The 15368-nt window shown below is 55.8% G+C and overlaps 1 protein-coding gene across 1 annotated transcript; it reads right to left on the reverse strand.

Annotated features, from left to right (window-relative positions):
• Positions 1–1359: 1359 nt before the first annotated feature.
• On the reverse strand, positions 1360–13972 carry PHYHIP (phytanoyl-CoA 2-hydroxylase interacting protein). Its single transcript, XM_033227880.1, has 5 exons — positions 13419–13972; positions 9847–10040; positions 8505–8679; positions 5871–5988; positions 1360–3543 (listed from the first exon to the last, which is right to left on the reverse strand). Exons 2-5 carry the CDS (start codon positions 10009–10011, stop codon positions 3009–3011), a joined length of 993 nt encoding a protein of 330 aa, XP_033083771.1. The 5' UTR covers positions 10012–10040; positions 13419–13972; the 3' UTR covers positions 1360–3008.
• Between the last annotated feature and the right edge of the window lie 1396 nt (positions 13973–15368).

A 15368-nucleotide genomic window follows, 5' to 3' on the forward strand; every position in this document is an offset into this window, starting at 1 on the left:
AGGCTGAGGCTGGAGAATTGCTTGAACCTGGGAGGGGGAGGTTACACTGAGCTGAGATCGTGCACTGCACTCCAGCCTGGGTGACAGAGTGAGGCTCCATCTCAAAAATAATAATGATAATGATAATAAAATGATAGATGCAGAAGTGACTCGGATCTGTAAACGGGAGCTCTGTTGGGGAGCGGGCACACTCAGGCACTTGAGACAGGGACATTTGGTGGCATCTGGGTCTGGAGCAATGGCAAGCAGCTGTGGTAGGAAGGCTTCAAAGCCTCCAGAGGCTCCAAATGGAGTCTCCAGATGCTACGGGTCCTCTCCTAGGAGGCCCCATGTGGGAGGCCCCATATGGGAAACACTGGGTGGGACCAAAAGACTCCAAAGTCCCTTCCAAGCTGGAGACTCGGCTCTACATCCTGAGCCCCGCCTCCCACAGTGGACCAGGTGCTCCCTTGGAGCTGATTCCAGGTGGCCTATCCTGTGGGCACTCCCACCTGAGCTCCTCTGTGGCTTGCAGAACTCACCCACCCCATCACTGGCCCAAAGAGATGGGGCACTATAGTCTGAATGTTTATGTCCCCCCTAAATCCTAGGTTGACATTTATTTTCTTTTATTTTATTATTTTTGAGGTGGAGTCTCACTCTGTCACCCAGGCTGGAGTGCAATGGTGCAGTCTCAGCTCACTGCAACCTCTGCCTCCTGGGTTCAAGCAATTCTCCTGCCTCAGGCTCCCGAGTAGCTGGGGTTACAGGTGCCCACCACCATGCCCAGCTAATTTTGTATTTTCAGTAGAGATGGGGTTTCACCATATTGACCAGGCTGGTCTTGAACCCCTGACCTCCTGTGATCCACCTGCCTCAGCCTCCCAAAGTGCTGGGATTATTGGCATGAGCCACCGTGCCCAGCCCTAGGTGGAAATTCTAACTCCAAGGTGATGGTTTTAGGAAGCGGGGCCTTGGAAGGAGATGAGGTCATGAGGGTGGGGCCACATGAATGGGATTAGTGTCTTTATGAAACGGGCCCAAGATGGCCTGGAGAAGTGGTTCATGCCTATAATCCCAAGCACTTTGGGAGGCCTAGGTGGGAGGATCACTTGAGGCCAGGAATTTGAGGCCAGCCTGGGCAACAAGGTGAAACCCCCCAACTCTACAAAAAAAAAAAAAAAGAGGGGCCAGAGAGCTTGCTCATCCCTTTCACCTTGTGAGGACACAATGAAAAGAGCCATCTGTGAAGCAGGCCCTCACCAGACACAGCTTCTCCCAGCACCTTGATCTTGGCCTCCTGAGTCTCCAGAACTATGAGAAATGAATCTGCGGTTTTTGAGCCACCCAGTCTGTGGTATTGTGTCACAGCAGCTCAAATGGACTGAGACGAGCAGGGCCCTCAGGCCATGGTGGTTTATTGATGCACGTCGCAAGCACAGCACAGGCAGGCGGACCCCAGCCCTGGGGGGACATGAGGGCCAGGGGAGGGCAGCAGGCCACCCCTACAGCAATGCTGTCAGCACAGGCGGAAGGAAAGGGCCTGGGCCATGTTCTCTCCTTCTCCACACCTCTCCCCAAGCCTCCAGGCCTCCTGACCCATCCCAGAGAGAAAGCTGGCCACACAATTGCCCCTGGCTACAGAGAGGCGATGGTTGTCCACCTGCCCCTCACCGAGGTATGGTCTTGCCGGCCCGCCACTGCTTCCGTCCTTCATCATGGAAATCCAGCTGCTCATCCATCATCTCTGCCACCTCTGAGAAAGTCACTGTGAGGCTGCACTCTTCTCCGCCTGATGTCACCTCTGTCATCCCCCAAACAGCCGGCAGCTGCTGTCAGCCCCTCCCACAGGCTCTCTTTGCTTTGCTGATTGTAGGGAGTCCACCCTCGTGACCTGTGCGACAGTAGGAATGAGGCAAAAACACAAGGAGGCCCGGGAAGGACGTCACCAAGAACTCCCTGGGGAGGGGCTCCTGGCCAGCAGGGTGGCAGGAGAGCAGACAGAGCCAGTGGGCAGGGGAGAGGTGGAGCAGCAGAGGGTCCACAGTCCAGGTCACGCACGGGCACAGTACAGTCACGGCACCGTGGCAGAGTGAGTGAGCAAAGTGCACGGCTGGGCCGGGTGCCGGGGCCCGTGGGACAGCTTGCAGATCTCATGTTCCATGCCAGGCCCCAGCAGAGCATGAGGCGGCCCACTCCCAGCTGAGGAAGGGGCACTTCTGGGTCTCAGGGGTCTCCTCCCCCTCCTCAACCCCAGTGGCTGCTGTCTCAGACCCCTGTACTCTAAGCAAGGAGAAGGTATGCTGGGGTGTGGAAGGAAGGAACATCCGACAGCCTGACGCCCCCAGTGCCAAGAGAAGAAAGAGAATTCCTTTCCAGAGAGCAGGGGGAGTGTCCCGGTGGGCAGGTGGAGAAGGAGGGACAGCTCTCCCATGCAGGAAGAGGGTTCTTTGGGGCAAGGAGCAGCCAGGGTGTCATGGTGGTGCAGGAGACTATTTATACAAGGAAGGGATCCAGGCCTGGAGTGGGAAGCCCCAGAGACCCAGCTCAGCAGGGAGGGGGCATTCTGTGGTTGGCCCTGAGTGGGGTGAGTGGGACTAAGAAAGATCGCCCCACAGCTCTCTGCATCTCCTCTGGAGGCAGCCAAGCTACACGTGGGCTTTGGCCCAGAGGGGCTTCCCTGGGAGAGCCCCAGGAGGTGGGCAGGTCTTTGGGAGATAGAGACCTGGACGAGGCAAAGAACAGTAGGATAAGGAAACCAGAGGAAAAGGGAAGTTCTCCAGAAATCCAGCCCAGCTGCCAACTACGGAGGAGGAGAAGCCTTTCCACGTCCACCAGGCCGGGGGTGGGCCACACTTACCAAGAGGACCACTGTCTGTTGCCTCCAATGCCAAGGGGCGGGGGGAGGGCAGCTGGGCAGAGTGGAGGGAGCAGGGGGGCAGGAGAGAGAAAGCAAGCTCCCTGAACCTGGGCTACCCACCTCCACCTTCTGCTCCTCTCTCCCTCGCCCCCCAGCTCCCCAGGAGTCCCTAGCGGCCCACGCTGATGTTGCAGGTCTTGCAGCTGGGGTCCTTCTTGGCATCGGCAGTAGACAGGCTCATGAGCTGGTGACCGCTGATCTCCCCCAGGGTGCCCAGGGACAGGTCAACGGGCTCGGTGTAGATGATCTCCAGGATGAGGTCCTGGGCGTGGCGGAAGACCAGCTCCCCATCCTCCACGCTGCAGGTCAGGAACTTGTTGCAAGCAATGTCCAGGAGGGGCAGGCGGTCGCGGCAGAAGCGGTCCCCCAGGGAGCCTTTGGGCGCCAGCACCAGGATAGCATAGTGGTAGGCCGTGTACATGCAGTAGAAGTCCGCAAAGTAGAGGTTGGTGCTGGGATTGAAGAGGCGCTGAGCTGGGATCTGGAAGCGCCAGCGGCCGTAGGGGGAGTCCTGCGGGGGCTGGCCCGTGTTGAACTCCGTGTTGCAACTGAAGAAGACCCCGTGGAGCATACCGCTGGTGGGGGAGCCGTGGCTGCCGCTGTTGTCCTTCAGGTAGGGCTGCAGCATGTTCCCGCAGTGGGTCCTGCCCACCCGAGGGAGACACGCCAAAGGGAAGAGAAGATGCGGCTGGTGAGCCGGGCTGAGGCTTGGCTGCTGCGTGTGGTCGAGGAGGGAGGGAGCCAGCCCAGCTCCCAGCCCTCCCCCAGCCGCCTCCACTAGTTGCAAATAGAACATTCCAGAATGTAAGAGCAGAGAGGGCCCTGGAGAGGGATTCATCCAGCCCACTCCTTCTTAGAGAAGAGATGTGAGGCTGTCACTCCCCAGCTTGAAACCCTTTGATGGGGCGTGCGTGAAAAGCGTGGCGGCTCATGATCTGATCTCTGTGGTCTCCTTGCCACTCCCCTCCTCCTGCCATCACACCTACTTACCCACCCCCTGCACATGCAGTCTCCTGCCTCTGTGCTCCCTGTGCAGGACTCTTCCCTCTGCTGCACTGACCGCCCTCTCCACCTTCCTCCGTTTGGCTTGGCAAACTTCTAATCAGCCTTCAAGCCTCAGCCACACGTCTGCTCCCCCCTAAAACCTTCCAGGAACAGCAGACACCTGCACTTGACAAATATTTGGCTGCCTACTATGTGCAGGACACCCAGTCTTCTAACTATGTTGCCCAGGCTGAACTCCTGGCCTCCAGTGATCCTCTGGCTTTGGCCTCCCAAAGTGCTAGGATTGCAGGTGTGAGTCAGTTCACTTGGACAGGACACTGAACTGTGCTCAACAATTACACGTACTTTTCACATGAAATCTTTCCATACTGTCTCTCTGACTGGATTCTGAGGTTCTCAAAAGGGTGAACTCTGCCTTTATCTTTACATCCCGGCACCAAGTAAGGTGCCTGGCACACATGGGTGCTCCCTGTCTCTCTCATTCTCGCTGATAAAGGAGTCCAAACTGGGCCACTGACTCACTTTCTGGGCTGGAGTGCAGTGGTACAATCATAGCTCACTGCAAGCTCGAACTCCTGGGCTCAAGTGATCCCACCCGGCTAATTCTTTAAATTTTTTGTAGAGACCGGGGTCTCACTATGTTGCTCAGGCTCATCTTGAACTCTTGGGCTCAAGCGATCCCATCTTGGCCTCCCAACATGCTGGGATTACAGGTTTGAGCCACCAAGCAGGCCTTGCTTCTTTAATACAAACCCCAAAGACTCCCAAGGTGCTCACTGCCCTGAGGTTAAAACTGCCCCGACTCTAAGGATAAAGGCAGACAGAGGCCAGGCACAGTGGTTCATGCCTTTAATCCCAGCACCTTGGGAGGCTGAGGTGGGTGGATCACCTGAGGTCAGGAGTTTGAGATCAGCCTGGGCAACATAGTGAAACCCTGCTTCATTAAAAATACAAAAATTAGCCCGGCATGGTGGTGCACACCTGTGGTCCCAGCTACTCAGGAGACTGAGGCAGGAGAATCATTTTAACCCAGAAGGCAGAGGTTGCAGTGAGCGGAGATCACTGCACTCCAGCCTGGGTGACAGCAAGAGACTCCGTCTCAACAAAAAAAAAAAAAAAAGGCAGAGCAGCTGCTTGTCCTGGCTGAGCCTCAGAAGGATGTGGTCTTGGAGCACTTTCCAGCAGGCCTGGGGAGGGTGGATACTCCTGGTCCTGCCTCACTCTTGCCTGATCCTGGCTGTCTTCAGTGACAAGTGACTCCCTGGCTCAAATGAACAAGCTGCTTCCCTCTGGGCCTCGTGCTCCTCTTCTGTAGGCCAAGGGTGTTGGATCAGATCACCAATTTTTGAACACTTTTAGACTGCAGCATCTCTCTTTTTTTCCCCAAAAGAAATTATACGTGGAAGGGTCACACGCAAATAAAATTGAGGCTGCTCTGGTTGGACATCAGGTGTGGGGCCCATCCAGCCTCATCCTCTGGTCCCCCAAACTCCATGGCAGCATTCTAAGGGGTTCACTGACATGTCTCCCTGGAGGGAGCACCCAGTTTGAAAAGCGACGAGCTGGGTGCTTCCTCGAACCTTTTGTGATCAGAACACTCATTTTATGCACTCCCTGCCACCTCCCCTTTGGCCCCAGGGCCTGAATCAGAGAGACCTGTGGTGGTAGACCTCCGTGAAAAGAACTGTCCCAGAGCGGGAGCAAACCCAGACCTCGTTCTCCCAGGCTCGTTAGTACAACACTCTTGTAGAAGGCCCTGTCCCCAGAGCCCTTGATCTTCCCTGAGCCCAATCCCCAAAGCAGCAGTCTCTTCAGAGCCAGCCTGGTGACGTCAGGGCATGTCAATCCTAGAAGAGGGACTGGCAGCCACGGGGGTGGGGGTGACCTCAGACAGCCAGGACAGGAGCAGGAAGGGCTGGGAGGGAGGAGAGGCCTTGCGGGTCCAGCCGGGAGCCCGCACCCATACCTGGCATGCTGGAAGTACTCCTTGTGATGGTTGCGGTAGAAGACGGAGAAGCGGAGCATGCGGCCTGCGATCTGCTCGGCCTTCTCCTGCAGCTGAGCCAGGTGCTCCTTGGCATAATCTGCAAGATCCCAGATGCAGTGGGTGAGCTGAGGGCCAGCTGAGGAGCACAAACACCTCCTGTCCCCACCCCACCCCACACTGTGCATGCCGGCCAACCTCTGTCTGTCAAAACAGCAGAGGCGACTAGACAGTTGTAGAACCTTAAACTCAGATGGGAACAGGCCAGCTGGCCTCTGCTGGAAACACAGGGTGCTGCATGCTGTCTGTCCTCATCACCTCTGCAACCACACTGCCAGAGGCTCGGGGCTCTCCGGGTCAGAAAAAGGCAGAGGGCTGCCCAGTAATCCCGCCAGGGTGCCCAGGGGCTGTGATCCCAGGCTATCCTCATGTGAAAAGAGGACTCATGGGAAAAAGGAAGACTTGAGAGGGCTTGAGGTCCTTTTGGGAAAGCCCTTCAAACCCAGTAGATAGGAGGCTGCCCACATCCCCCCATGGAAGCCAGCTGTAGCTACAGGTGAAGGCTCCTGAGGGGCTAGGGAGAAGTGAGACCAGGCAATGTTTAGGCAGTCCTGGGTCTGGAGCAATGGCTCTCAGCTTGAGCATCTCAGGAGAAACAGGGAAGGCTGGAAACAGGATAGCAACATTGAACCCTGGAGCCCCAGGAAGGCTGCTGCTGGCACATACAGCTCCTTGGTACAAATTAGAAGAAGGTGCCCTTCCCTCTTTGTGGATGCATCCCTGGCAAGGGTGCTTGGTTTGGAGAGAGGAGTGTGGACTGGATTGCAGCCAGATCCCCAATTTGAATTAAATGCCCACTGCACATGGAGGTCTCAGGGGAAACCGAGCTTTCCCCTCCAGGAACAAGAGGCCTCCAGAGAGTGTGGTTCTGCAGCAGAACTAAGAAAAAACACCATTCAGCCAGCCGCAGTGGTTCACGCCTGTGATCCCAGCACTTTGGGAGGCCGAGGCAGAAAATCACTTGAGCCCAGGAGTTTGAGACTAGCCTGACCAACATGGAAAAACCCCATCTCTACAAAAACTATCAAAACTTAGCCAGGAGTGGTGGCATGTGCATGTAGTTCCAGCTACTCAGGAGACCAGAAGCTGAGGAGGGAGGATCACTTGGGCTCTCGGGGAGGAGGCTGTTGAGGTTGCAGTGAGCCATGATCGTGCCACTGCACTCCAACCTGGGCAAGAGAGCAAGACCCTGTCTCAAAAAATAAAAATCAAAAGGGCTGGGCTTGGTGGCTCATGCCTGTAATACCAGCACTTTGGGAGGCCTAGGCGGGCAGATCACCTGAGTCAGGAGTTCAAGACCAGCCTGGCCAACATGGTGAAACCCCATCTGTACTAAAAATGCAAAAAAAAGTAGCCAGGCATGGTGGTGGGCACCTGTAATCCCAGCTACTCAGGATGCTGAGGCAGGAGAATCGCTTGAACCCGGGAGGCGGAGGTTGCAGTAAGCCAAGATCATGCCACTGCACTCCAGCCAGGAGGTGACAAGAGCGAGACTCCATCTCAAAAAAAAAAAAAAAAAAAAAAAAGACAGAAGGAGAAAAAAAAAGAAAAAGCACCACTCAAAAGACAACAGCAGCTCAAGGAGACTTGGGGCATAAATCTTGGCAAAGGATGGAGCCAGCAGCCTCAGAGGCCCGGGGCTGAGAATGTTCCGTGCCCCTTCCGTGTGACAGAGAGATCTGGAGCAGCTCTCACCGTGAACACCAAAAGAATGCAATCTTGTGGGGGCAGACCCTGAGTCACGAGTGACCAAGCACACATAAGCCCGCTGCTTGTGCTGGAGTCTACAAGTTAAGTTCTGCTAAGAGACTTTGCAGGGCCATTGACCAGGGGCCATTTTCCCAGGCTACGTGGAGGCTCAGAACAAGCGAAATGTGATTGCTCCACCAAGTGCACATTGACAGATAATCGATTAAGCAAAATGTGGCCTATCCATACAATGAAACACTATCCAGTTTTAAAAAGGAAGTAAATCCTGGTATATTCCAGTCACAAAAAGACAAATCCTGTACAATTGTTCTACTGATATGAGATAGTTAGAGGACTCATATTCATAGAAACAGAAAGTAGAATGATAGCCAGCAGAGGGAAATGGGGGGTGGTTGTTTAATGGGTGTAGAGTTTTGGTTTTCCAAGAAAAAAAGGTTCTGGAGATTGGCTGCACAACAATGTGAATATACTTAATACCACTGAACTGTACACTTCAAAATGGTCAAGATGGCAAATTTTACATCATGCACCTTTGACCACAGTGTTTAAAAAGATGCCTGTGATCTGGTACCAAGCCAGAAAAGTAACTCCCTTTCTTAATGGAAGTGGTCTTGCCAACATGATTAGTGGGGTTCACATCCGCCTCCAGTGAGAGAAGAGAAAGGGCGGGCTTTTGGAGGCAGGGAGGGTGTCATGCCTGTGTGCCTTCCCTGTGGCCCAAGCACGCTGCCTGGTGGACAGAAGGCGTTCATCAGTGTTTGCTCGACTACCAGGAAGCCCCGTTTTGACCACAGCTAAGCCCGACGTGCCAAGCAGCAGGACAGGGGTGTGAAAGCACGGCCTCACCCCCAGTGCAGAACTCCACTGTCTCGCTCCAGCCGGACACCAGGTATTCTCCGTCGCTCTGCTTCACTGCCGTCTGCACGGCCACGCTGTACTCCGTGCGGGGGCTCAGGAACCAGTGGCCTCTCACCGTCATGGGCAGCGGCACTGCCTTGGCCACGAGCTTGGTGGGGACATCCTGAGAAATGGGGTACAGACAGAGAGCCGGGCGTCAAACAGGGGTTCATGCCCAATCTGGGCGTCACCCCAGAATCTCCACTCCCCAGATGGCCCTGTTTTTCCTGAGCAGGACCAATCTTGAGGATCCGATGGCTTCCTACCCTGGCCATCATTTTCCTGGGAAGGCCACACGGACGCTCCTCAGCCTTGGTCCCTCCTCGAACCCCCCTGACACCCTGTTCTCTTGGGAACGGAGGGGAAAAGCCACAAAGTTGAGGGCGGCAAGGCCTTCATTTTTTAAGGAGACTTTGAGAGCTCTGCACACTGCAGTGCCGTCTCCACGGCAACGGCAAATGCTGAGAAGCCAGGGAGGAAGGGAAAATATGCCTTATTCTTTGGGGGGGAGGGTTAAGGGGGTGGTGTTGAACATTCACGTCACCGTGGCAACTGGCCTGCCAAAAGACACCCAGATCGGGAGAGCCGGTTCCAGAGAAAGAGAGAGGGTGAGTAACCCACGCCGGTGCCGTCGGCCTGGGAGCCAGCTGGCCGCCTCACTCCCCCTGCCTCTGCCAGCTTGAGAGGATGGGGGCTTCCTCCCACCCACCCCTACACTGGCTTTTAACCCCAGAAAAGGACACACCCATGGAAGACTCTCTTCTATTCCTTTTCTAAGTCAAGCAAATGGCAGGCCAGCAGGTGAGGGGCCGCAGAGGGACAACTGAGGCCACAGCAAAAGGGCCCCGCCCAGACCGAGGCCCGCGTGGCCCAAGCAGCCAACAGCGAGGCTGTGCCCTGAGCCAGGGCTTTGTCGAGACTTGAGACGTCATCCCCATAGGCGATGCCTGCGGCCCCACCCCACCCAGGCTCTCTGCCCCTGCCTGAAGTCTCAGTCGTGGCGCTGATAACAGCGCTCCCTCTGTGCTAGGCGCTGGGCCAAGCACCACGCAAACATGACTCACTGCATCCTCTCCACAACCCCGCGAGGCTCAGCATTGTTATTCCCTCTTCACCAGGGAAGGAGCTCAGGCTCAGAGAGGTCATGTAACTTTCCCAAAATGACACAGGAAGAAGAGTGTGGATTTTAACCAGGCCTCTGACTCCAAGCCATCACTTCCAGGTGTTCCCTTATCCGGCTTCCTTCAGGAACAGGAGCTGGGAAGGGGCTCCTGGGACACCTTCTACTCACCCGGTGCTTGAACTTGTTGGAATTCTTATTCTCCTTCTTGTTCAGGTCAATGAAGTAATGGGTGACCCTCTCCAGGTCACTGTCCTCCATGGCCCAGGAGATGCGGAAGGAGTCGCAGGTGATGTTGTTGATCTCAATGCTGTGGGGCGTGGACAGCAGCTCCATGCTCCCGTCAGGGTTGTCTCCTGTGGGGACTGAGGAGGAAGAAAAGGGTCAGTACCTCCCTTGCCCCCAGCAAGCTTTCTGGAATGTCCTCTTCCCAATATCCCTTTTGAGGCAGAACCTCAAGGACCCCTGGAATCCACCTGCCTCATGAATTAGATGGGAAAGACTGCACAGGGGAGGCTGGAGAAGGTTGATGGAGGGTGGAATGGGGTGCCTGCCCGGGGGGCTCTCTGCTCTCCTCAGAGGGGTCTGCAGAGCAGACGGCACCTGACAGGTGGCAGAGGCAGTGGGAACGCTGCAAAGCCGGGCGGGGACAGATTTGCAGCAGATGGAGCCGAGGAGGGAGGGGGCCCTTAGCCAGCAGGCGTGAAAAGAGAAAGGGGTGGGGGTGGAGAGGACGGGTGAGAGGCGGAGGAAACGCAGGAAGCACCTGCTGTGGAGCGGAGGTGCGAGGCTTGGGGCAGGTGACAGCCAAGAGCTCACAGGTGCCAGGGCCCTTGGATTCAGGCCTCTCTCCTCGCTGGGCTCAGCAAGGGTTGCCACGGTACATGGCTGGAAGGACAAGTGCCACGTTGGTGCATGTGGACACATTCGTGGTGGGAGGGGCACGCGACACAGCCGGCTTCAAGCTCTTTTTTCCACCCATAACTTTGTTTGACGATCCCTCTTTCTCTTCGGCCAGTCTTCTCTTGACTCCTTTCAATCATTACTTTTAACATTAACATCTATTGGGGGCCAACCATGTGCTCACAACTTCACAGACATCTCATGCAAGCTTGGAAGCAGCGACACACTATCATTATCTCCATTTTACAGATGAGGTAACTGAGGTCGGGAAGGTACTAACCTGCCCAAGGCCACGCAGTGAGCAAATGATTTGAAACTCCCGCTCCCAAGCTCTTGATCATTAAGCTAAGGTGATGTCCCCTCATATGTGAGGGTGGAGGGGCACACGTGTGGCGTGTGTGTTTCCACCCAGTATTTTTCCTCCTTCTATCATTTCCTTTCAAGCAACTGCATTTTCTCTCCCTCCCTGTCTTCCTCCTTTGGTTCTCCCCTTATGTCTGCTGCTCGTCCAGGTATGAGAAGACCTCATCACGCTCACTCTCATGTGTGCTTTAGCTGGGAAGAGCTGACTCTGGCGGTGACTCTGGCCTGGTTGGCCTAGCTCCGGGATGGGGAAGAGAGAAGGGAAGGGGAGTGACAGCGTCTGGGAGGGGACCGCAGATGGGGGTGGGGCGTTCTCCAGGGGCATTTGGTCTCCTGCTTTCCAATCCCTTCCTCCAGCCCAGCTCCCGGCACCCCTCATTTTTCTAAGTGTCACCTCCTTCTCTTCTTTCTCCCTCTTTTTCTCCTCCCCTTGCCCAGGAGCTAGTGGTGAGGGCATCTTGTGCCTGCAAAAGCAGGTACTTTTATTTATAGCTTCCAGAGGATCCAGCCCACACCTTCCTGTCAATTAAGCTTGCTCCAGAGCCTGGCACCTCTGTATTAACCTGTGAGTTGCCTGGATGGCAAGTACAGGGTGAAGGCTAAGGGTGATGGCCCTTACCTGCCCCAGGTGTCATTCAAGTCCTGTTTCATCTTAGCCTCCCACTCCAGAGCCAAAATGCCAGTGGCTTTGTGCATGGGGAATCCTACGGTAAATAAGCATGGGGGTGCTACCAGGCCCACCCCAAAATCAAACAGATGGGATTGGGTGTCTGGAAGCAACGCTACCATAATAAACCAGTTTGTAATTCACGGGGACAGGTGTGGAACAGTGAGGAGTTACCATCTCTTGGGATCCTGGTGAGAAGCTTCCAGGGAGACACACATGTGCCTCACACACACACACACACACACACACGCACACGAACACAGACACATTCCTACCCAAGAGGCCCTGAGTGGCACCCACCTACACGCTCGGAAGCAGCCCACACTCGTCCCATGAGCAGGCACCTATTCCTGCCTCTCCTTGGAGTCCTCCTAGAAATAGGGGCAGCTGTGTGTGGTGGTAGGGGTCTCCAGGACCTGGGTGTCTGCTTGTGCCTTCCTCCCTACAGTTCTGGGAAAGCTGAGATGACATCCCCACCCTAGCTTGGGAGGGCGGCAGTGAGTGAGCTGGGGTGGACAGAGGGGTGGGTGTGAACCCAAGTTCTCTACACCCAGAAGACTGGGGAAGGGCAGGGTGTGAGGGACAGGTTGAGGCAACACCTGAGAAACACCCACACTCCCGTGTGGATCCACCCCAAGACAGGCATGTACACACCCACACACAGGCAGGCACACACGCACATACACACATGTGCCAAGAGTGCCCACCCACCTGCGTCCCACACCTCCACAGACGTCCTTACTCCCACTCACCGATCTACACACTCAGGTGCCTCCCGCCACCTTCTACATTCTAAGAATGCCCCGCAGTTTTCCCTCTTCAAGCTGTCACCTCCATGCACACCCAGACATGTTCATGTCCACAGGCTCACGCACACACGTCCACGCACACCTCCTCACAAGCCATATTTGGGGAAAAGAGGACGCCACAGGCACCAACATGCGTGCGTGCCACCTCCACAAGAAGGCACGCAACCCACACGCCTGCTTGCACACACATGTGTGTTCATACACACAGCAGCCCCCGCCCAAAGTCTGGTATTCTCTCTCGAATCATCGCCAGGCTCAAAGACAGACTTTGAAAATGTGTTTGCCTCTGGCCACACTCTGCCAGCCCTCAGCCTTCGTGCCAACAGGTTTGTGCACCTACATGGCTCTGCCCACAGACAATGGTTTCTGCCCCCTCTTCTCTTTACCCACCCCATCCTGCTCTGGGTCTCACCTCCCCATATAGAAAGCCCCTGTCTGCATACACTCCCACACACATGACAAGGGACGTGGTTACCCCTAAATATACTGCCTCATAGTGTCCCCACCCACGCACACCCACAGGCTACTCAGATAAGTCCCCCCAACACACGTACCTCACGTGTGCCAGAAAGATGTTTCTAGACATGCCTCACACCATTCAAAACCCACACATGAGCATGATTGCAGGCAGACGGACCTATCTGCGCCAGCAAGCCTCCAGCCAACTCACAAGCGCGCACACACACATGCCGCTCACACCGGTGCCCCTTCCCCACGTCCATTCAGAACAGCCACCCTGCCACAGGGAATGCTTCCCCCACCCTGCTGTCTCTGTTGGCATCGCTGACTGCAGCAGAATGGTCACGGGGTGACTAACCATGGTGCCCCAGAGACTGGATTCAGCCATTAACCACTTTGCCAAAGGCCTGGGGGAGAGGGGACAAGGTCGTCAGGCCTGGCAGTCCAGGTGGACACCCTGGGTGGTGGCAGGACCCTAGCGCCCCCAGCTCCTGGCTACTCAGGATCAACAGCAGCATGTTCCAGGGAGGAAGCGTACTCACCTGGCTCCACTGGGCTCTGCAGAGGAAAAGCTGGTAGGGAGGACAGGGAGAGACCTCTGTGTGGATGAGATCCCAGGCAGGGGACAGCAGCCGGACGCCTGGGTCACAGGCAGTGGTGTGCGCTCGCTCCTCTCCCGGCTGCCAAGGAGGCTGCTTCCATGCCCCGCAGCCAGCTCCTGTCTGGCTGTGCAGCGCGCGTCGCTGCTGCCCCTGGTGAGACGATGTTCCCAGCTGAGCAGCGCAAGAAGAGAGGCAAGAGCGAAATCAAAGCAGCGTGGAGGAGAGAGAGGCAGAGAAGGGAGAAAGAACGAGAGAGCCAGACCGAATCTGGCTCCACCAATGGGATCAGTGGCTGCGCAGCGTCAGGTGATAATAAGCAGGCTTGGTCCCTGTTCGCCGGGCTGGTGGGAGGGGGAAAGGGCAGAGGGTCTCCCAGGGAGCTACACAGATGTCCTCAGGGACAGCAACACACGCTGCCTTTCCCCCATTCTTCCAGGACAAGCTGCCCTCAGAAGTCCCTCCAACACAACCCCTACTTGGAAATCTCTGACTTGAATGCAGCCCCCAAACTTTAGGATGCTGGGAGAGGGGTGGAGCTTAGCCAAGGGCTTGGGCCCCAAAGCAAAGACTCTGACTGGGGGAAGGGGAGGGAGGCTATAGAGGGGAAAGGTCCAGATGGAGGGTGTGAACCCAGGGTCACTGTCTTCAGTCCGGAGCTTCTCCTTGGGGCCTTTTGGTGAACTGTGGTTCCATTTTCTTACCAACTCTAGTGAGAGACGGCAGACCTGCAGCTCAGGGATCCCTGTGGGTCTGGCGAGAACCCTCTGGCAGCTTGGGTGTCCGCAGGAAAAGGGGCTGGGAGAGAGGCTGTGGCACAGTGCAGGGTGCACAAGGGCAAGAAAGTGGGGGTGGGAGAACACACCAAGCTCTGAGTGTCCTCAGCCCACCCCACTCTCTGAGCACAAAGGAAGCCGGCCCTGGGCATCTTGGGGAGAGAATGTAATATCTTTCACGGCAGCAGGAGGCTGTTCTGCCATCAAGAAGCAGACTCAGCGGAGGCCATCAGGAAGAACACCCAAGGAAATGTGAGTCCAGCAACAAGCAGGGACAAAGGGTTGCGCAGCAGTGAAAAGCACAGGCTTATAGTCAGATGGATGTGCTGAGAATCCCTGCTCTGCCGCTGCCCAACTAGGTGACCTTGGACAAGCCACTCAGTCTCTCTTCATCTGTCAAATGGGATCACACAGGTTTATTGTCATCATGGAATGAAATAATTAGGTCAATCGCCCAGCCCTGGGCTTGGCACATCAGAAGTGCCAGTCACCTGTCAAAACTGTTCTCATTCCCATCATATCGACAGCATCTGCCTGCAAGGAGGCCACAGTCTTCTAGGGGAGAGAAGATGGCCATTTAGAGGACACAATTAGAGAATGAGGAGCATACAACTAAATCAGAGGGCACAGATACTGATTCAGAGAAAGAACAGTGGGCGGCTCCAGGGCACATGCAGGGTGCAGGCCAGAGGAGGCTGTGGAAGCAGGAGTGTGGCTGGGGTGGGAAGGATTGGCATGGGGGCAGCAGACACCAGGCAGGCCCAGGGTGAGGTCTTGGTGAGCAGGAGAAGGTGTGAGCTGAGCCAAGAGACACTCACCAAGGGGGAGTCGAGGCGGCAGGCCTCAGTGCAAAAGTCAGAGGAGGTAACAGCAGCAAAAAGTGAGAGTTCACAGAATGCAAAGACAAGCAGAAGCCAACCCTGCCTTAAATGGCTGTGAGAACCTCAGCGAGTCCGGCCAGGTCCTGAACCACAGAATGTGGGGTGGTGCATGGCACTGAGGCAGGACTAAGCACTCCCTTGGCCAAGCATGACTACATCCTGCTCTAACATACCCATGCCGAGCTGGTGAGCTCAGAAGAGATGCAAAATGTAACCTCCTGGTGATGGTCAGCACG

The sequence above is a fragment of the Trachypithecus francoisi genome, unplaced genomic scaffold, assembly GCF_009764315.1.
Source record: "Trachypithecus francoisi isolate TF-2019V2 unplaced genomic scaffold, Tfra_2.0 Contig01440, whole genome shotgun sequence".
In the NCBI taxonomy this organism is placed as follows: domain Eukaryota; kingdom Metazoa; phylum Chordata; class Mammalia; order Primates; family Cercopithecidae; genus Trachypithecus; species Trachypithecus francoisi.

Coding starts and splice junctions, on each gene's coding strand:
- PHYHIP (XM_033227880.1), bottom strand. CDS start 10,011: ATGGAGCTGCTGTCCACGCCCCACAGCATTGAGATCAACAACATCACC. Junction 5,989..8,504: donor AGTGGAGTTCTGCACTGGGG/GTGAGGCCGTGC, acceptor GGGATCTTGCAG/ATTATGCCAAGGAGCACCTG. Junction 3,544..5,870: donor GAGTACTTCCAGCATGCCAG/GTATGGGTGCGG, acceptor TCGGGTGGGCAG/GACCCACTGCGGGAACATGC.